The sequence below is a fragment of the Engystomops pustulosus genome, chromosome 1 (assembly GCF_040894005.1).
Source record: "Engystomops pustulosus chromosome 1, aEngPut4.maternal, whole genome shotgun sequence".
Classification (NCBI taxonomy): Eukaryota; Metazoa; Chordata; class Amphibia; order Anura; family Leptodactylidae; genus Engystomops; species Engystomops pustulosus.
Window position 1 is genome coordinate 249,462,422 of NC_092411.1, and position 23,276 is coordinate 249,485,697.

The 23,276-nt window shown below is 41.4% G+C and overlaps 1 protein-coding gene across 1 annotated transcript in view; it reads right to left on the minus strand.

The window, feature by feature from the left end:
* Nucleotides 1–23,276, minus strand: part of TRMT9B (tRNA methyltransferase 9B (putative)) — a 39,683-nt gene that overhangs the window by 11,807 nt on the left and 4,600 nt on the right. Inside the window, exon 2 of the mRNA XM_072123917.1 lies at nt 2,298–2,452. Coding sequence (XP_071980018.1) covers nt 2,298–2,451 — 154 coding nt within the window. The 5' untranslated portion in view covers nt 2,452. The remainder of the gene's footprint in view (nt 1–2,297; nt 2,453–23,276) is intronic.

Sequence of the window (23,276 nt, forward strand, 5' to 3'; positions counted from 1 at the left end):
CCCTGTATTAGCAGTGTCTGATGTGTACTGGATTTGAGGGGATAGGAGAGTCAGGTTGGGCCTAGAGGCTGGGAAGGTGAGTGTACGTTGATAACACTTGTGCATTCCTTCCTCGTGATCCCCAGGGATAAGATTGATCAGACACATAAAGAAAAGGTAGAGAATCCCAAAGGATTCTGGAGGTCTGAGAGAAGCGCCTAGATGACAACGTTTATATGGATACAGTGGGAGCACCAAGGGGGGTCCCAGATGAGTACAAGGCCCACAATCAGATTTGGGCAAGTCTAGAGTCCATTATTCCCCAGAGAGCTATGAGCAAAGATGTTGATTGTGGGTTAACTGGTTTTATTGTAATCAACAGAGATTTGTGAATTATATCGGAGATGCTTCCCAGAACCGCATGACTCTGGACATGATCTTTGCTGAGAAGGGAGGAGTCTGTAAGATGGTGGGTGTGGCTTGTTGCATGTACATCCCAGATGACATCGTCCCCCATTGGATCCATTACCCATGCTTGTGAAAAGATTGAAGGACTGTCCAGGGAACCAAAGAGAAACTCTGGGGTGGACACTTTGTCATTCACTTTGTGGTTGGGGGATTGGAAGGGTTTCCTTTAAGTGGGGGTGATATTGGGGATTGTGATTTTGCTCTTGTCATTTATTGCGCATTATGTGGTCCCCCTCATCAAGTCCACCATGTCCCTGATGGCCGTCCAGGTAAGAACCACGACAGGAGAAGTGCCCGGAGCGGAGGATGATGCTGCCTGTTTACAAACCTATGAACTATGGGAACTCAGTGATGTGATTTGAGTATGCAGGCCTGTAACCCCTGAGTGACTGGCCTCCAGGGGATCTGGTGAAGAGTTAACAAGTCCAGCAGGTAAGGGCTTAGCCTACCTGTCGGTACCTGGAGTTTGAGGAGGTCACACAGGATGGAATTACAGGCCAGCAAAGCTCAAAAGGGAGGAATTGTTGGTGATATATTCCTCTACGGCGGCCATCTTGAGCAAGAGAACTAAAACGGCATTACAGCTCTGTCCTGGAGTGTATGTGTGTGGGGGGGGGGTGTATGTTGCCCACTCAGCAGCTATAGAGTTAAATGTTTTAATTCAGCTATTCAGCTATTTTTCTTATTTAAACTGTTGTTATGGCCAATAGCATTACAGTATTCTATTCATACTTTTTTGATGACCCTACAAACTAGAATGGCTCTGGTCACTAAAATTAAGTTTACCATCCACCAATAACCCCAAGTCCTTTCCAGCTCCAGTTTTACCATGTAATTGACTCTTTAGAACATAATTATACTTTTGTTTCCCTGGCCCATGTGCATAACTTTACATTTACCTACATTAAATCTTATCAACCATTTCTCTGCCCACCACAGAAGTTAGACTCACGGGTCTGTAGTTTCCAGGATCGCTTTTTGATTAGGTTAGTTAGGTTAGTGCTGGGAAATTAACCTGAGTGCCGCAAGGGCCTGTTGGGTTGACGACTCAGTGAAGCAATCCACTCCCCTCTCCTACCATATGAACAGCCTATAGAAAAGATGATCTTTAGTGAAGTGTAGGGAAATATCCGTACCAGATGACGGGATGGCGGTTTTCAATTGGATATACCCAACGTGGTGATGGAGGAACCTCAGACGCGATCAGTGTCCAGAGATAGTTGGTGCAGCATGGCAACTACTACATCTAACGTTGTGTTGTATCACGCGAAACAACGCGACGTTAGATGTAGTAGTCGCCGCCCTGCACCAACTGTCTCTGGACACTGATCGCGCCTGAGGTTCCTCCATCTCCACATTGGGTATATCAACTTAACAATTTAAACAGTAACTTATTGCTCTCTTTTGTTCCACAACATTTAATCGTATCAGCCCCCCGAGGACACCAATACAGTTGAAAGCAATAAGGCAAATTCAGACATTATTGTAGCTTCTCTCCAGGGTCTCTCTGTAAAGGATGAATCATGGGGCCAGTAATAGGGACCTCCAAAAATATTCTGCCCCTGTTCACACCTTCTTACTCCTCTTGTAGTTCCAATCAGTCAAGGATACGTCACTTTAAAAGAGTGCCAAAAGCTGCATCTCAACTGTCTAGGACTGCAGGAAGTTTTAAGTCCTGTCTGGTGAACTTTGCCCTGAGGCGACAGCCTGGGTGCCCACAGAAAGGTCCCCGAATGCCATCTCTGGCACCCGTGCCATAGGTTCGCCATCACTGTGCTAGATCATATATTTCTTATCCTAGCTGTTCCTCATTATGACATGACTACCTACATGCAGTAATGAATACTCACCTATATCAACAACGAGACTGCCTGGCTTTTGCTCCAGTAGAAACTGTCGAACCTTTGGCCATGCTTTACTCTGCACTTCATTGAAGTACGGGGCTGTGCTCTCATACACACTGTGCACATATTGACTCTCCAGCTGGGCAGCTTCATGGTCCATGCTAGAAAAGAGCAGAGACAATTAATAACGCTTTCCTTTAGAGATCTGTTTATGCCATTCGAACAGTAGGTGAACTTTGAAGCAGGTAGAAGATTACTATATTCTAATTAATTCAGAGGCATCTCTCTTCACTTTGTGTTTATGACCTTTACATTTGCTACTTTCAATAGAAGAGAAATTTCCTCCTTCTAACTAATGCATTGAAAACTTTACACAACCACTAACACCTCCATGAGTACAGAAGCATAAGGTCTTTGATGCCAACACTACATTTGAAGCAAAGCCATTCCTTTGATAATACTGGTGTCTTCTTATATTGCAGAGGAGACTTTGGACCTTGTCAGATGCCTTGTCAGAATAATAATTATTGGGTCTAATGACCCAACATTAATGCCTGACCTTACTAGTACTCTTGGTGTCAACATGTATGCCCATTATTAAATAATTGCCACAGAACAGGTAAAAATATGAAACTTTGTTGTCTATCTTATCAGAGAAAATTTCCTCTTTACTTATCTGGCTCTTTTCCTGACCCCCCCCCCCTACTATTCCTACATTTTTATCTTCAGTGTAAGCAGAGTTTGCAGTTTAGAGACCTGATCAAGTTTTATTGAAGATTATGGGGTTGGAAGTTTGGAGAAAAAACGAGGTTGGGATACGGAAAACCATGCCTCTTTAAGCCACCTTGTAAGGCAGCTCCCTTTCAGGAAGCCTTATGAATTTGGGATTAAAACCAAACCAGTATATCTTTCCCAGAAAGAACAGATGCCCAACTGTAGACAGCGATGTTTCGTCTGGTTGGATATCTTCAGTACAGCCTGCTTTGGCTGAGTGAGAGGCTTGTTACTAGTGTCAAGAAGTAAGAGTTCTTCTTAAGAAGACTGCCAATTAAGGCCACTGTGTGGACACTTTTAGCTTGGAGCTTCAATGGCTATTAGTCTCCACACACCTACACGCGGCCTTAATTGTCAGTCTACGTAGAGAGATAGAGTGAAACAGATGTATTCCTGTGGTACAACAATATCACAGTCACCTGCAGGAAGATGCTTGTACTTATATTTCCCTGCTTCTCTCACTAGTGTTACAAACGAGCCAAGACACTGGTGGCCAAGGTGAAATTCTCCCCAAGCCGTCTCTGTAAAAGTTTTCCATTATTTTGCACATACACATTACTCCAATCACAGATCAGCTCCCATTCCAATGTCTCCTGTCCCCTTCTCCATGTCTGTTTTGATGCCAGAGGCTGCTGAGACGGCTGAACTGATATTGATGACTTATCCTAGGGATAGATCAGCAACATCTAAACCCATTTAAGGAGAAAATATAAATAACATTACAAACCATTATATGGCACAACCTTCACTTCTCCGATATAATTTACCTGCAAGGTCATAAGTACTAAATTGTTTCCCTTATTCATATCAATGGTCTGCCCTCCTGCCTCTACTTCAATGAGTATGGAATGTTATTTATTGCTATGGAAACATTAAAGTCAAGGATATTACACAGTTTTAATACAGTTTACATATTTTATTCTAGGAGATGTAGAGAACATTTATTATCATTGGCACACCATACAAGTAGTCCTAGCAGTTTGTGTACTCTGCATTTATAAACAGAGATGCACGGCCTAGTGCTAGTCGTGTCACGAGTAGCTTGGACCAGGTGAATATGACTTGCGGGAAAGCAAGAAAAGTGGGAAGCCTATAATACAACGCAGGGTTCCCCCTGGGGCATTCTCGATGTACAGGCAGTCCCCGGGTTACATACAAGATAGGGTCTGTAGGTTTGTTCTTAAGTTGAATTTGTATGTAAGTCGGAACTGTATATTTTATCATTGTAATCCCAGCCAGAACTTTTTTGGTCTCTGTGACAATTGGATTTTAAAAATGTTGGGTTGTCATAAGAACCAGGATTAACAATAAAGCTTCATTACAGACACCTGTGATAACTGTTATAGCTGTTTATTGTAGCCTAGGGCTAAAGTACAGTAAATTACCAATTACCAGAGGTCCGTTTGTAACTAGGGGTCGTATGTAAGTCGAGTGTTCTTAAGTAGGGGACCGCCTGTACATGCAGTTAAGGGATCCCTGGGAAGATTGTGAAGTGGTGAAGTGGAGGTCCTTGATGTTATCGGCAGCCCGGGATCACACGTTGAGACAGGGTTATAAACACAAACTCACTGTCTCTTTATTCCAAAACTCCAATACAGCAATAGTAACAGGCCAAGGTAGTAGGTCCTTTCTGCCAGGTCCGAGGTAGCTGGTGGTTGGGTGCAGTTTGGTAAAGCTCACAGCCCAGGTCCTATGGCTTAGGGCTAGAGAAGAAGTTTGGTTGCTTGGCCAGCAGTTTAGGCAGCCTCTGTATAGAGAGACAGAGCTGCAGGCATTGCAGAGGGTGAGCCATATGAGGGAGACAGCAACAGCAGGCTGTTAGTCTCTTGTCCATTCTAGACAGCTAGAGCTCCGGAAGACGACTCTCAGAGAACTCTCTGGAGCTTCGGCCAGAGGAAGATTTAATAAACTTCCACTCTGGGACGAGTTCCAGATATCCAACCAAACGAAGAGCTTGGTGCAGTGTATAACAATTTAATATCAACTTTAGAGATATTTAAGTGGTATTCCCACAAAGACAAGATTCTTAAATATACTCAGGATAACAAAATAACACATTCTCTAATTCAATGTTATTTCCAGAAATTGAGCATTTCACAGATATAATTCCAACCTGTCTCTATCAGTCCTGGTGTATACAATTTGGTTGCCCTGGGATCCGACTGTAAATCTTCTGATATTTATGGTCGGCCAGGACAGATTCTTTTCATGGATAGCATCTTTCCATAGGCTGTAGGACTCTCTGCTCCTTTCCTGAACATTACAAGATGAGCTCACACACAAACACTTCCTGCCGGCAAGCAGCATCATGAACAGACTTACTCTACAGGCTACAGTTAGGATCTTTATAGCAGGGGAAGGAAGCATGTAGAAGAGCTGACTGTGTGTGTTATATCCAACTCATGGATCTCATCATCTCTCATCTCTTTTTTTCTATGTGTCAGATACTAGTAGATGTTCAGAAGCTAAATGAAAGTGTAGATAAACCCTGTACCCTGATAATCTAAGCACATTGTCACCACACAGAGATCATAATGTGTAAATTGTAAAGTAAGGAGGTTAAAAATTATCTTTATTGTGTAAACATCACTCAGGTGATACTACAGCTGCACCAGAAGTGATGGTGGCAAACACCAAAAACAAATAGACCCCCATAAATTATAGGACTGAATTAACCAAACTTCTATCAAAGTAATTAGGGGTCAGATAGGGTGTAAAAGTTCGTAATGTCCAGAACAAGCGGGCCATTACATATGTGCTGCAATTCAATGGCATTTTGAGAATAGGACATAAATTGAAATACCTTGACAAAAACTTTAACCGATTTAAAGAATCTGGACTTTGTTGCAGAGCATTCTCGGGCTGCAGCCCTTGGAGACATCTCAGACTGGCAGCAATAGCACAGCAAAAAGTAGTCAAAAAGTCATCACTAATTAGCATGACAAGCGCTATACACAAAACAAGACAAGGTGGTAAGACTTGCATTTGAATATCAACCTGAGTGAGAATGAGAGTTCTGACTGAGGCTATATATATTACAGGCCTATTCAGAACACAGCCACAAAAAATCAGAATCCACAAAATGAACCATTGCCTTAGTATGCAGAAGCTTGCAGCACAAAGGAAGAGAACCACTGGAAACTAGGTAGGTACATAATCCAATGATCATAGAAACTAACTACAATAAAGTTATATACACATCTCGTTCTTTTCATACGCTCAGTTTAAACGCTAGAGAAGCCCCATGCATTTACACTGCGAATATCCACAGACGTTTACTGGTCTGAAAGGACAACCTTTTTCCGCTGTTTGAACAGTATACGTCATATACTTTGGAAATCTTTAGCAAGCTGTGTCTTTCCATGCTGCTCCCTCCAGTAGAGTGGTGTACAAGTTTGGTGGAGGCCATTGGAGCCTATGGGGAACGGATGTACTATGTAGGGAAGTGTCCAATGTATATGTCACTCAGCAGTGATGCTATTGTTCAGAGGAAACACCCTGAACTTGTACTCCTCCTCCCACTTTCAGGGTATAGGGGGAGGAACCGAACATTCATTACTAAAATATCAAGTGTTTTTCACAGAATTTTCCCAAGTTAAATGACTACTATTTTTCGGATTTAATAAATCCTGTGTCAAATAAGGCCACCAATAGCCAATGAGTGCCAGGCAAAACGGCAGAGTACTAAATTAAGAAGCTTTTGCCTTCAGAGTGGTCTTTATCTGACATCAAGAGGATGTTGTCTATGTAACTGGTGGGATAAAAGGACGCTTATCATTTCCTTTCCATCACAATTGCTCTTCGTTCTAAGATCAGTAACTGTGTATATCTCTTTTCTTCATATCCTGTAGAGGATAAAGTGCCCTGCCGATCAGTGAGAGGGTGATTTACTATCCGTCAATCTTTCATAAGAGATTGAGGCTGTTGTATTATTTCTGGAAGGTTTTTTTATGTTTTATTCTCTAAAGCGATAATTGGACCATCCTGGAGAGTGGGAGTTTGTTATAAAGCATCATACAGCGCAGTGTATACTCCAGCTTCAGTACAATTAGAAATGGTGCCCACAGAGAGAAATTCATTGGTATAACTTATGTTGTACGTGTGATGCTCAAAAGAAAAATCTAAAAAAGACTCTTTTAACGTGTGTCAATCATAAAAAAAACCAAAAAAAGTCTGCAACATTTTGCTAATGCGGTCACAGACAAGAATCACAATTTGTGACACTACACCACCAGTCCATAAAGACATGTAGTTGCATTAGTGTCCCAGATCGACCTGACAGGTTCCCGAGATAAATGATCTATGTCATGAGAACTTAAAGGGGTTTTACCACCAAGGAAAGTTAGGCCCTATTCACGTGGTAGGGCCGCAAAGTGCTGAGACCCCCGCAGTTCGTGAAACTGAGGGGTCCATCAGATCCCCTTGTCGCCCTGTCAAATTAATGGAGCAGACGGCCGCGTCTGACCGTTCTGCTCCATTGATCTCTATGGAGCTGACAGAAAATGCCGAGCGGGGTACTCAACAATCTCCGTCAGCTCTATAGAGATTAATGGAGGAGGATGGTCATTTGCGGCCGTCTGCTCCATTAGTCTGAGGAGCGTCGAGGGGTCCAACGGACCCCCCGTTTTAGCGTTCTGCAGGGGACCCCACTGATCAGCAAGTTAGGCCCTATCCTGTGGATAGGGCCTTACTTTCCTTTGTGAGAAAACCCCTTTAACAGAAAGAGCTACATTGACATCATTTGTTTCTCCAGACACATGGCTAATGTAGTTTTTTAGTTGACATATGACTTGCAGCGGCCAACATACCTCAATATTAGACAATTTGTACAGAATGAATAAATTATATACCCGATTCTCTCTTCACATTGTCGTTATCATTAGGATCCAGTCTTATAATAGCCATTGCTATAACTTTCTATCTGGCAGAGGCTCAGTAGTCTTGATGCACGGTGCCGGACTCATGTGCTTCTTGCAGACAGACCACAAAGCTTTTGCATTTAAATCCCTTAAAATCCTACACAAAGAGGGAAATATTGATTTTTCTTTTCCTAAGACATCTATGTATTCGCAAGATAAGCACACGTCTGCCTGAGGGAACGCAGCAATGTGACACGACACATCACTACATGGATGACCTTGTGGCTTCCATGTCTCTAAAAGCAACAACATCTGTCAGCGGAAAGACATAAAAAATCTGAAGGGCATGCTGAGCCTTCAATGGGAAACCTGCTAGAAAATACTGTTACCCAAATATTCTATTTCTAATTCATGAATATTTCAGTGGCATCGGCTGGATATATTCAAGTTTAGTTACCTATACTATTGTTGAATTAATAGCTTCAATACAGGTCACAACAGTATTTACTGACAATGCAAATGTATTCATTGCCAGATGGTTTAAAGTGCTACGTCAATTTTTGGAAGCAACTTATGTTTACTGCTGTTGTGAATTAAATTTCCCACTTTTATCACATATCATAATAATTCCTTTATTTATATAGCGTCAACAGATTCTGCAGCGCTGCACAGAGCTTACCAGTGCCTGTTACCATGGGGCTCACAATCTAATCAACCTACCAGTATGTTTTGGAGTGTGGGAGGAAACCGGAGGACCCGGAGGAAACCCACGCAAACACGGAGAGAACATACAAACTCTTTGACCTGGATGGGACTTGAAACCCTGGATGCCAGCACTGCAAGGTTGTAGTCTCCTATCCACAGTGAATAAGGGTCCCCAACTGAGATATATGGCTGACCACTGCTCTATTTACCACTATTGGACCATACATTGTTAGTGTTAGTAGTCGTTAAATGGGTATTACCTAGTAAAGTGGTATTCACATCCTAAAAATGACATATCCAAGGGATTTAATATAAATATCTGGAAGATGTGAGTTCCAGCTTTGACACTTGTACCTATGTCCAGAATGGGGGTCTCCCAACCTCTGTACCACATAGTATGAATGGATGTCTAAAGATCTCCTCTGTGAATATGCCATCATTTCTAAGATGGGAATAACCCTCTAAAGGGTAAAAGCTCCAACGCTTTAGTATCTTATTAAAAGAAGTTACATTTTGGCTCTATTCTATTTTGTTCCCATGTCATGTGACAGTCGCAGATGACCCTTAGCAGAGAATGTTTGAACGGGCTAACAGGAGACACGAATCTATACCTGTCACATGACCCACCGGACCAGTGGCGTAACTAGGAGAGGCAGGGCCCCATAGCAGACTTCTGAAGGGGACCCCCTGCCGGTTTAAAAATATACATATATTACATTCCTATAAACATAAACATACAGTTCATCACTCATACATACACATTTATACACTGCTACACACATATAGAGCATATACACATCACATATACACACATACAGTGCCATATACAGACATACAGCTTACATACACACATACACACCATATACACATCATATATACATACATATAGAGCATATAAACATCACATATACACACATACAGTGCCATATACAGACATACAGCATATATGCACACATACACACCATACACCATATACACATCATATATACATACATATAGAGCATATACACATCACATATACACACATACAGTGCCATATACAGACATACAGCTTACATACACACATAACGTTCTGTATTTATACACACCTTACACCATATACACATACAGCATATACACATCACAGACACACACACATAAACAATATATATATATACCACAATGTGCAGCATAATATGTATATAATGGTGCACATTCTTCATTCTTTAGTGTCAGGTTGTATGACTGGTCCCCCTGACACCGTGGGCCCCAAAGCAGCTGCTATGGCTGCTACCACTGTAGTTACGCCCCTGCACCGGACATTGTAGTGGCTTGTGGAAAAGTGACCCGAGTGATTGGCAGACGGGATATCTTGCCGTCCATCCATCATAGGTTTCAATCTGTTCACGAAATATGTTCATAATTAATTTATACTATACTGCTTTCATTTAAATATTTATTTAAATTATTTATAAAATCCTTCGTTCTTCATTTTTAGGTTCTCTTCCTCCTCCTAGCTGAACTGACATTTACCATTAAATCTGCAGGCTAACAGGAAGTGTATCTATAAGAGGTGAGGGGCAAAGTAAAAAAATATGTATGAGCTACCAGTAAGTTTTCTATCTCACCCAAGCTCTTTATCCACATCCATCACATCAGTAATAGCCTAAACAGTGCAGCCGCAGAGAACAAGTAAGGGAGCTGAGTATCTGTTCATCTCCATGTGTTGAAAATGAATCATTGCAGCTAGTCTCCTCTCACTTACAAACGGATAGAGCTACAAATGGGAAAAGAAACGTATATGGAGCTCATCCCATAAAACAGCCCTTACAGAGCTTTCTTGTTACAGATTCTTAGTCATAAATAGGTCTTGATATCTCACTTTGCTTTTATTCCAGTGCAAAATGATGACACTCATAACACCATCTCCCATATGACAGGCTGATGAGAAAACAGATGCGATTTCTTTTCTCACAAGACCAATTATACTTTGACTAGACCAACGTTAATAAAAGGATCACCTTCGAAAAAAGCTATTGATATCATATGGGAGAGAGACAAATACAGATCATCTAGATTACTGTACAAAGCAGACATGTATTTTTAACAAATGTCTCCAGTTTTTCCTTGGCTTGAGAGCTACATTCATATATAACAAGCAATATTGATCAACAAAAAAGAAAAAATATCCTTTTTAACACCTCACTTACAATAAAAATCATTTTACCTGCAATAAAATGGCATCAAAATCAAGGACAAGAGAGCTAAAAAGAGTCACATTTTGATTTAGAAGAGTCATGCAGCTGAACTGCAAATTTCTTTATAGCCCCCCAGTAAAATGTCCATATTTCTAAAGTTATCTATGTAATTCAGGTCAGGTCCCTTAGACTGAGAGATACTCTGTGTGATTAGTTAACTCTTCAACCAAGACATAGCTAAGCAGCATATGGGATTCCTATATCCAGGTATATACTGTACATGGCAGTTACGCCACAAAGGTCTCAGGTGTGGACTTTGATGTTAGTAGTGGCTTAGGGGCAGTTTGGGTTGCAGACCCGGACCCAAGGCTTCTACAGGGCCCATGGCCATCTGTCCTGAGGAGACAATAAAGAAAAGGTGACTTTAAGCCTTGAAATATGTGTACCAACTCTCAACACAAATGTATACAAGAGCACTTTCAGTCCATTTGAAGGTCCTCCAAAGGTCTTAAAACTAAAGAACTGAAAAAAGAAGGAAGCCACCTCCTTCCTTTCCCGAAAGCCTTAAGCTTTAGGCTTGTTGGAGCCTACAATTTTCATACAGTCCATGGAAGTGTTAATTTGCCCCTGCTTGATCCCCATTTCATAGCTGCCATGTGGGGGGAAGTTGCCTTGCATTCTAGACTCTATTTACTTCCATTTACTGAAAAGAGAATATGTCATGCAAAAAAATTCACCTAAAGTAATTCTTTATTAAAAATTATGAATAAAAAGCATTCCTCTTATCTCTCCTTTCCATGTTAAAAAAAATCAGTTTGTAAACTTATATGCAGTTCACCTGACATGAGTCCAAAGAAGCCCTGCATATTGATGATTACTTGCATTGTCCTGCCTCCTGGTTCCTGTTGACAAGTGTTACAGAACTACTGCTATGTGGAACATTGAGTTAGTGCTCTGTTACATCATTGGAGACTTAATGCCATATGACCAGGGTGACATTATCAAATGTCTTGTTACATTTGTGCAGTCTACCCCATGTATGTATCTGACTACATGAAATCACAGCAGCCTCCATGGAGGTTGGGTGGGGGGAGTAGAAGTCCAGAGTGGCATGTTGTAATCATGCCATGATGATCAGATATATGCATGATGTACAGTTTGCTTAAGTTAGGAGGCTAAAGAACCTGTGATAATGTCACCCTGGTCACATGACATGCAGAGAAGAGGCATAGGATATGGAGAGGAGTAGATCGGAGGGGCTTGTAGAGCCGGAAACGCTCCCTCTGATGTCAGGGAATATAAGAGCAAGTTGATTAATGAGAATGCGAGGGAAACAATTTTTAGCTAAAAGAAGGGTATCTGTTAGTTAATGGGGCGCTGTATAATGTATTGAGAATTATTGTTGAGTTTGGTAAAAAAAAAAGGACACAACGATGGTTTTATAGGCAGGTAGAGACAGCCAGTGACAGACAGAGTTGCATCCTTTTTTTGTAGGATGTTTAGTACCTATAGTCTATGAGGGATTGGTGAAAAACAGTTCTGAGTGGAACATGTTCTACTAATTAACGGATCGGTCACAAGATCCGTTAAAATAACAGCCCCATTCATTTAATGTGGACGTTTTTTCCCTGTCGTGGGCCCTTAGCGATATCTTTCCAGTCTAATGATTCTTTCTCTCTACGTTTTTATCAACGACTATTTCTGAACTCGGCAGCGTGCAATCAGTCAGTAAAGTGACTAATCCCCCCACGTCCACTATACAGAATGCTGGAAATACAATTAGTCTTTCAGGGCAAGTCTTAATTAAAAGCTCCAAGACGTAGGTCTCTCTGTCACTGGGTGAGAGGTGAGAAGGTGACCAAGTATGAGCTATGATGGTGTCATATCTTCCCTCATGTCATTGTCTATGGGGGCCTGTAAGCTTTGTTTGCTCTCATTATTTCTGTCTCATCCAGAACACTGCTGAGATTTCAGCACGAAATCAATGTGGGCATAATGAATTGCATGAATGAGAAAGGCGCAACAACGCCTACATGTCCATCACAGACGCTTTACAGGCCTTGTCTGGGGCAACCAGGAGTGAGATATTTATAGAACATGCATGAAAGATTTATTACGACAATACTGCATATGCACCATTATAATTCATACATATTGCCAGGGAAGGCTTCTTCTCAGATTCGGCAGCTGCCTGTAGACGTTACTCTGATGTCTGAGAGTAATCCTACAACTCATTTAGTGGGATATAACTGGATAATAAGAAATCCACTCATTTATTGTGTCACAAGCTAGAAATATAATAAGTCACTGCCCAATCCACTGTTTTCTTTGTTAAAGGAGTTGGCCACTCTTTTACATAACTTGCCCATATGCCATTAGTGCCTTAAAGGAAACTTACCACTACGGCTCTATTAAGGTAGATCCGGTGGTAGGTCCATCTAACGTATGTAAGGATAGCCCTTTTTAGGACTAATCCTTTAATCCCCTCTATGTTTTCTAATCTTTAAGCAAGGTAATATGCTAATTTTCTAAAAAGGCCACTGGAGCGTGGAGTAGTTGGAGCTAAGGCTACACGGCGCGGTTACTCCACGCCCCAGTAGCCTCTTCAGCGTGCAGCTTCAAGGAGCTGCATGCAATCGTCCTCGAAGCCAGAGTTCTGGGCATGCCCCACTGACCTGTGTTTTCCGCATGCGCTGAATAGGTAGGTAGATCCGTAGTGGTAGGTTTCCTTTAATAATAATCCCTAAATGTTCATCAAGGGATCCAGCATTCCTGCTACTTACTTTAGTGCTGTCTGTATGAGATTCGTTGTTTACATGTGTGAACTTTGATTAATAGGAGGAGCTGCAGCAGGAAATTATGACTCACCCTGCTTCCTCCCCCTCCACTTCTTGTGTCTGTCAGTGATGACAGACAGTGAGAGATAGACACACAGAGAAGCAGTGGCATAGAAGCAGTGAATTAATGCAATTTCTTGCTTCCGCCTACGCCCAATGCTCTGTATATACTAAGTGGCGCACACAGAATTCCGGATGAATCCGATAAATTCGTTGTCAGTTCCTGCCCAGTGTAGAACTTAGCTATTACCTGTGCTCTGTGCCCCGTCCTGCACTCTTGGCGTGAGGGTGGCTTGGGGAGGGGGTGATCAATATTTCTGCAGAATACTGGCATACAAGGCATAATAAATGCCCCCCAATGGCTTTATTTACTATAAAAATTACCCACCTATGGGGCAGAGTCTTAAGAAAAAAAATACATCTTTGTCCTCCCTGCAGCAAATTATTTTACATCAGCCATAATCAAGGAAAAGAGTCATGACTGCAGGGTATGGAACACATATTCTATTTTCATCTCACATTATAGCTACAATAAGCAATTCAGTGTCCTCCTGACTGAACATGACACAGCCTTAAGGAACACAGATCCAGAAAATCTTTTATATCTTTACAACTGTTTCATCTAATAAATCAAATATACTATGCATACAATACCATGTACAATAACAGTATATAAAGGACATCTACCACCAGGATCCATGATTGTAAGCCAAGCACACTGACTTACTGGTGTGTGCCCCCTCTGGTAGGATCTGCCCTTCTTTAAGTATCCTATGTATATGGCCCCTGTCTATGGTCCCCTTGTCTATGGCAATGGTTGAACTACCTCTCCCCTAGGTGTAGAGGACATCCTCCTGCCTATGGTGATGGTAGAACCGCCTCTCCTCAAGAAGTAGAGGATGTCCCCTGTCTATGGCGAAGGTATTACTGGCTCTTCTCTAGGTGTAGAGGATGCCCCCTGTCTATGGCCATGGTAGAACCACCTCTCCTCTAAGTGTAGAGGATGCCCCCTGTCTATGGCGATGGTGGAACTGCCTCTCCTCTAGGCATAGAGGATGTCCCCTGTCTATGTTGATGGTACAACCGCCTCTAGGTGTAGAGGATGCCCCTGTGTATGTAGATGATAGAACCGCCTTTCCTCTAGGCATAGAGGATGCTCCCTGTCTATGGTCATGATGAAACCGCCTCTCCTCTAGGTGTAGAGCATGCCCCTGTCTATGGTCATGGTAGAACTTCCTCTCCTCTAGGTGTAGAGGATGCCCCCTGTCTATGTTGATGGTAGAACCGCCTCTCCTCTAGGTGTAGAGGATTCCCCCTGTCTATGGTGATGGTAGAACCGCCTTTCCTCCAGGCGCAGAGGATACCCCTGTCTATGGTGATGGTAGAACCGCCTCTCCTCTAGGTGTAGAGGATGCCCCTGTCTATGGTGATGGTAGAACCGCCTCTCCTCTAGGTGTAGAGGATGCCCCTGTCTATGGTGATGGTAGAACCACCTCTCCTCTAGGTATAGAGGATGCCCCTGTCTATGGTGATGGTAGAACCTCCTCTCCTCTAGGTATAGAGGATGCCCCTGTCTATGGTGATGGTAGAACCGCCTCTCCTCTAGGTGTAGAGGATGCCCCTGTCTATGGTGATGGTAGAACCACCTCTCCTCTAGGTATAGAGGATGCCCCTGTCTATGGTGATGGTAGAACCATAGACCTCTAGGTATAGAGGATGCCCCTGTCTATGGTGATGGTAGAACCTCCTCTCCTCTAGGTGTATAGGATGTCCCCTGTCTATGGTGATGGTAGAACCGCCTCTCCTCTAGGTGTAGAGGATGCCCCTGTCTATGGTGATGGTAGAACCGCCTCTCCTCTCCCCATTCACCTAATAGTCTTGTTGCTCTCCTCTGCACCCATTTCAGATCCACTGGGGCAGATTTACTTACCCGGTCTATTCGCGACCCAGCGGCGCGTTCTCTGCGCTGGATTCGGGTCCGGACGGGATTTATTAAGGCAGTTCCTCCTCCGACGCTGCGCTGAAGTTTCCTGGAACGCACTGGAATACACCGAGCCGGGCTGAGTGAAGGTAAGTGCAAGCTCCGCAACACATTTTTTTGTTTTAAATGCGGCGGTTTTTTTAATCCGTTGGGTTTTCGTTCAGCCACGCCCCCCAATTTCCGTTGCGTGCATGCCAGCACCAATGCGCCACCAATGCGATCACGTGCAGCAAAATCCCGGGGCAATTCAGGGGAAATCGACACAAATCGGAAATATTCGGGTAACACATCGGGAAAACGTGAATCGGGCCCTTCGTAAATGACCCCCACTGTGTCCTTTTTATACACTGGTATAAAATATTACACAATGGGGCACATTTACTAAGAACAGTGCAGTCTGTACCCCTGTCTATGGTGATGGTAGAACCGCCTCTCCTCCAGGCGCAGAGGATACCCCTGTCTATGGTGATGGTAGAACCGCCTCTCCTCTAGGTGTAGAGGATGCCCCTGTCTATGGTGATGGTAGAACCACCTCTCCTCTAGGTATAGAGGATGCCCCTGTCTATGGTGATGGTAGAACCTCTTCTCCTCTAGGTGTATAGGATGTCCCCTGTCTATGGTGATGGTAGAACCGCCTCTCCTCTAGGTGTAGAGGATGCCCCTGTCTATGGTGATGGTAGAACCGCCTCTCCTCTAGGTGTAGAGGATGCCCCTGTCTATGGTGATGGTAGAACTGCCTCTCCTCTAGGTGTAGAGGATGCCCCTGTCTATGGTGATGGTAGAACCTCCTCTCCTCTAGGTGTATAGGATGTCCCCTGTCTATGGTGATGGTAGAACCGCCTCTCCTCTAGGTGTAGAGGATGCCCCTGTCTATGGTGATGGTAGAACCTCCTCTCCTCTAGGTGTAGAGGATGCCCCTGTCTATGGTGATGGTAGAACTGCCTCTCCTCTAGGTGTAGAGGATGCCCCTGTCTATGGTGATGGTAGAACCTCCTCTCCTCTAGGTGTATAGGATGTCCCCTGTCTATGGTGATGGTAGAACCGCCTCTCCTCTAGGCGTAGAGGATGCCCCCTTGTCCTGGTCCCACTTCTAGGTATAAAAATATCTTTGAAACAATCCTTGTCCTTCCATTCAAGAATTTGTACATTGTACTGTAATGTCTCCCCTTTTTTTCTAAGAGGAATAACCCCAAGTTAAGTAATCTATCTTTGTATTCTAGTCCCCCATTCACCTAATAGTCTTGTTGCTCTCCTCTGCACCCATTTCAGATCCACTGGGGCAGATTTACTTACCCGGTCCATTCGCGACCCAGCGGCGCGTTCTCTGCGCTGGATTCGGGTCCGGCCGGGATTTATTAAGGCAGTTCCTCCTCCGACGCTGCGCTGAAGTTTCCTGGAACGCACTGGAATACACCGAGCCGGGCTGAGTGAAGGTAAGTGCAAGCTCCACAACACATTTTTTAATCCGTTGGGTTTTCGTTTAGCCACGCCCCCCAATTTCCGTTGCGTGCATGCCAACACCAATGCGCCACCAATGCGATCACGTGCAGCAAAATCCCGGGGCAATTCAGGGGAAATCGGCACAAATCGGAAATATTCGGGTAACACGTTGGGAAAACGCGAATCGGGCCCTTCGTAAATGACCCCCACTGTGTCCTTTTTATACACTGGTATAAAATATTACACAATGGGGCACATTTACTAAGAACAGTGCAGTCTGTACTATGTGCAGTTTGCCTGTGTAGTGTGCAGAAGGGGCCAGATTCAGGATTTTTTGGTGCACATTGCTCCGACAGAATGCACCAACTTTTTTTGGTGCACCTTTAACATAGGGCGACACACTTCTGTCGGACTTTACATGTTAAATAAGGGCCGACCGTGCACCGGAACGCCCATTTCAATGACAAAATTTGTGTCACTTGAAGTATAGTGCAGCCGTAACACAGAAGGGTTACGTGGGTCAATATGTGGCGCAGACACTTTTTAAATACATGTACAAGCAAAGTGCAAATGTGCAGTGTGCAAAGTCTGACACAAAAATGGTGCAAGATCCTTAGCATCTGTGACAAAATATTCCATGTGCGGTCTGACCATTGATTTGCGTAAGGGGAAAATTATGTCCTTATCATGAGAATCTATTCCTCTCTTGATACATTCCATAATTGTTTTTGCCATAATAGCCGCCGCCTGGCTCTGGTCACTAAAATTACGTTTACGTCCACCGCTAAGTCTTTTTGTGCAGCAGTTTTACCAAGTAATTGACAGTTTAGAACATAATTGTATGTTTGTTTGCCCAAATGCATAACCTTACATGTATCTACATTAAACCTCATCAGCCATGTCCCCGCCAACTTCCAGCCTCCACAAATTCGTCTATAATATAATGCTATCAGCCTCTGTATTAATTACTTTACAGAGCTTAGTATCATCTGTAAATATTGAAACTCTACTTTGTAGAGCATTATGCCTTGGCACACATCATAACCGTTTACATCTGTCGTTTTATTATTCTTTTGAATATCTTTTGTTAGTTTTTTTTGAAGGCACAAATAGCTTTACAAAAAAGCATAAATTTACCTCTATAGAAAAGAATTGTTTAGTATAATGGCAAATGTATACTTTCATAAGTGAACTTGTTAATCAGAACTATAATGTTTTGCTTTTCACTTTTAGACCACATGTATCCCTGAACCATATGGCTTACAGGATGTGAACAAGGTCTAACCCTATACACTCCTCCGCACATGACATCCACATTAGCTTATCTCCGAGTGGTTGCTGGACTACTCCTTTATCATAATCCTGTGCCTAATCCCCATGGGCCTTGTTGTCTAGAAACACCTGGATACTCGCATTTTGCTCTATGAATATCACAGAAGATAAAATATTTTTAGTGCATGATGCTGGAGGAGACTCACGTCGAGCAGAGACAAATGATTTCCCAAATGTGATAGGTCTGGAATACAATCTGCTACAATAGTCTTACACCATTTACCAAATGTCTAAACACGCTCCTTGCATTATAAAAGCTTCCTATTAATTATATATTTCCACTATTAAATTATCTCCTCGTTTCCAGACTATTACATGGTCATGCCCTGCATGGTTAATGTTATCTGTGCCAGATAAATGCTGAGAAATCACTTAAAAGCTGGCGGACATTAAGAAGCCTCTGTTTGTGTTCTATAAATCATCAGTGTAAAGTCCTTTTCTACTACCAGAATAACCTTTGTGTAGCCAGCTGTAAAATATGCTGCGCTTCACAGGTTACATCTCCTGGTCTATTGATCTGGAATTGGTTTACATAGTGAACGGCTGTCATTGAACCCTCTGCATGTACATGCATATCAATAATCACTCCATATCAATAATCACTCTATATACATATCAATAATCACTCTATATACATATCAATAATCACTCTACATGCATAAACACCACATGCATATAAATAATAATAATAATTCCTTTATATATACAGCACTGCACAGAACTTGCCAAATTGGTCCCTGTCCCCAATGGGGCTCACAATCTAATCAACCTACCAGTATGTTTTGGCGTGTGTCAAATACCATATATAGGGTATCACTGCACACCTTACATGTATACTGTCATACCATACAGAGTGGAAAATAAAAATAATACAGGTGCAGTACTGAACCGGTATCTGCACTCCAAGTAGAACACTTATGGTAAGTTAAAAAGTAAAAAATTATTTAAGATCACAGCAAAAAAATAAAACAAAAAACATATAATGGAAGGCAGGTGGCGCGTTTAAGACTATGTAGTAGCCTCCATCCTGCTCTGGTATGAATAAGTAGTCCGAAATGCGGACTATAGGTACATGCTGCATGGACATGCATTATAGCAAAAGCATAAAGAGGGAAGTCACAGCTATTTCTATACTTGTGGTGTACGAGGTCTGACCACAATTATATATACAGGCAGTCCCCTACTTAAGAACACCCGACTTACAGAAGACCCCTAGTTACAAACGGACCTCTGGATTTTGGTGATTTATTGTACTTTAGTCCCAGGTTACAATAAATAGCTACAACTGTTATCACAGGTGTCTATAATTAAGGTTTATTATTAATCCTGGTTTTTATGACAACCCAACATTTTTAAAATCCAATAGTCACAGAGACCCAAAAAAATTTGCCTGGAGCTACAATTATAAAGTATACAGTTCCGACTTGCATACAAATTCAACTTAAGAACAAACCTCCAGAACCTATCTTGTACGTAACCCGGGGACCCCCTGTAACTATATTTACTCTCCTAACTAGTTTCCCCTTTACTCGTGATATGCTCGTGATTATTGTATCCTCTACAGAAGTGAAGATTTTGTATAAACTTACCTTACCCCTCAGATACTTATACTAAGGACATACCTATAAAAGGCTCAGATGCTGAAAGGCACATCAGGGAGGATCCCTGGTCACACACACCTGCCACTGGTCCATGGGTATGACCTGTGCTATATTTATGTCCCCGCATGGTTACTCATGGATCTCATGGATGACGTTGGTATGAAATATTATCAGGATCTCTACTATTTGCCTGGGGCTTTGTTATTAAGAGGTTAACAGTTCCATTATAGTTGATATTGATATAATATTCACTATTGTAACAACTTGCTCTTGTGATATTAAATAAAGATGATTTTTATTGTACTTTTTTGCCTTAGAATCGCCCTTATATGGGATATCAGTGCTCACTCTATACTCAGACTGAAGACATCTTTCTACAACCTCAAACCCATAATGTTATACTCATACTGATGACTTACCTGTAAATGGGATATCACTAAAACATGTATGGGATATTAGTGCACCCTCATAGTGAAGACATATATAGGATATAACAAAACACTACATTAAAGATATACAGTAAATGGGATATCATTGTACACTCATAATAAAGACATACAGGGGATGTAATGTCTCCCTCTATACTGATGATATACAGAAGACGTATATATCGGATATACTTATCAATGCTCACAACACATACTGAAGATACTGAAGATATCATTGTATACTCTATACGTTTACTATGAAATGTGAGACATCATCATTCCCTCTAAAGTAATAATATCAGTGCATACTTTACTCATACTGAATAGAAAAATGGGATATATCTATAGACATGCATGGCATATCATTGTACACTATACAGGATAGATATATGGGATATCATTGTACACTATACAGGATAGATATATGGGATATCATTGTACACTATACTGGATACATATATGGGATATCACTGTACACTATACTGGATACATATATGGGATATCACTGTACACTATACTGGATACATATATGGGATATCACTGTACACTATACTGGATACATATATGGGATATCACAGTACACTATACTGGATACATATATGGGATATCACTGTACACTATACAGAATAGATATATGGGATATCACTGTACACTATACAGAATAGATATATGGGATATCACTGTACACTATACTGGATACATACATGGGATATCACTGTACACTATACTGGATACATATACGGGATATCATTGTACACTATACAGGATAGTTATATGGGATATCATTGTACACTATACAGGATAGATATATGGGATATCATTGTACACTATACTGGATACATATATGGGATATCACTGTACACTATACTGGATACATATATGGGATATCACTGTACACTATACTGGATACATATATGGGATATCACTGTACACTATACTGGATACATATATGGGATATCACAGTACACTATACTGGATACATATATGGGATATCACTGTACACTATACAGAATAGATATATGGGATATCACTGTACACTATACAGAATAGATATATGGGATATCACTGTACACTATACTGGATACATATATGGGATATCACTGTACACTATACTGGATACATATATGGGATATCACAGTACACTATACTGGATACATATATGGGATATCACTGTACACTATACTAGATACATATACGGGATATCACTGTACACTATACTGGATACATATATGGGATATCACTGTACGCTATACTGGATACATATATGGGATATCACTGTACACTATACTGGATACATATATGGGATATCACTGTACACTATACAGGATAGATATATGGGATATCACTGTACACTATACTGGATACATATATGATATCACTGTACACTATACTGGATACATATATGGGATATCACTGTACACTATACTGGATACATATATGGGATATCACTGTACACTATACTGGATACATATATGGGATATCACTGTACACTATACTGGATACATATATGATATCACTGTACACTATACTGGATACATATATGGGATATCACTGTACACTATACTGGATACATATATGATATCACTGTATACTATACTGGATACATACATGGGATATCACTGTACACTATACTGGATACATATATGGGATATCACTGTACACTATACTGGATACATATATGGGATATCACTGTACACTATACTGGATACATATATGGGATATCACTGTACATTATACTGGATACATATATGGGATATCACTGTACACTATACTGGATACATATATGGGATATCAGTGTACACTAGACTGGATACATACATGGGATATCACTGTAGACTATACTGGATACATATATGGGATACCACTGTACACTATACTGGATACTTATATGGGATATCACTGTACACTATACTGGATACATATATGGGATATCACTGTACACTATACTGGATACATATATGGGATATCACTGTACACTAGACTGGATACTTATATGGGATATCACTGTACACTATACTGGATACATATATGGGATATCACTGTACACTGTACTTGATACATATATGGGATATCACAGTACACTATACTGGATACATATATGCGATATCACTGTACACTATACTGGATACATACATGGGATATCACTGTACACTATACTGGATACATATATGGGATATCACTGTACACTAGACTGGATACATATATGGGATATCACTGTACACTATACTGGATACATATATGGGATATCACTGTACACTATACTGGATACATATATGGGATATCACTGTACACTATACTGGATACATATATGATATCACTGTACACTATACTGGAAACATATATGGGATATCACTGTACACTATACTGGATACATATATGGGATATCACTGTACACTATACTGGATACATATATGGGATATCACTGTACACTATACTGGATACATATATGATATCACTGTACACTATACTAGATACATATATGGGATATCACTGTACACTATACTGGATACATATATGGGATATCACTGTACACTATACTGGATACATATATGATATCACTGTATACTATACTGGATACATACATGGGATATCACTGTACACTATACTGGATACATATATGGGATATCACTGTACACTAGACTGGATACATATATGGGATATCACTGTACACTATACTGGATAGATATATGGGATATCACTGTACACTATACTGGATACATATATGATATCACTGTACACTATACTGGAAACATATATGGGATATCACTGTACACTATACTGGATACATATATGGGATATCACTGTACACTATACTGGATACATATATGGGATATCACTGTACACTATACTG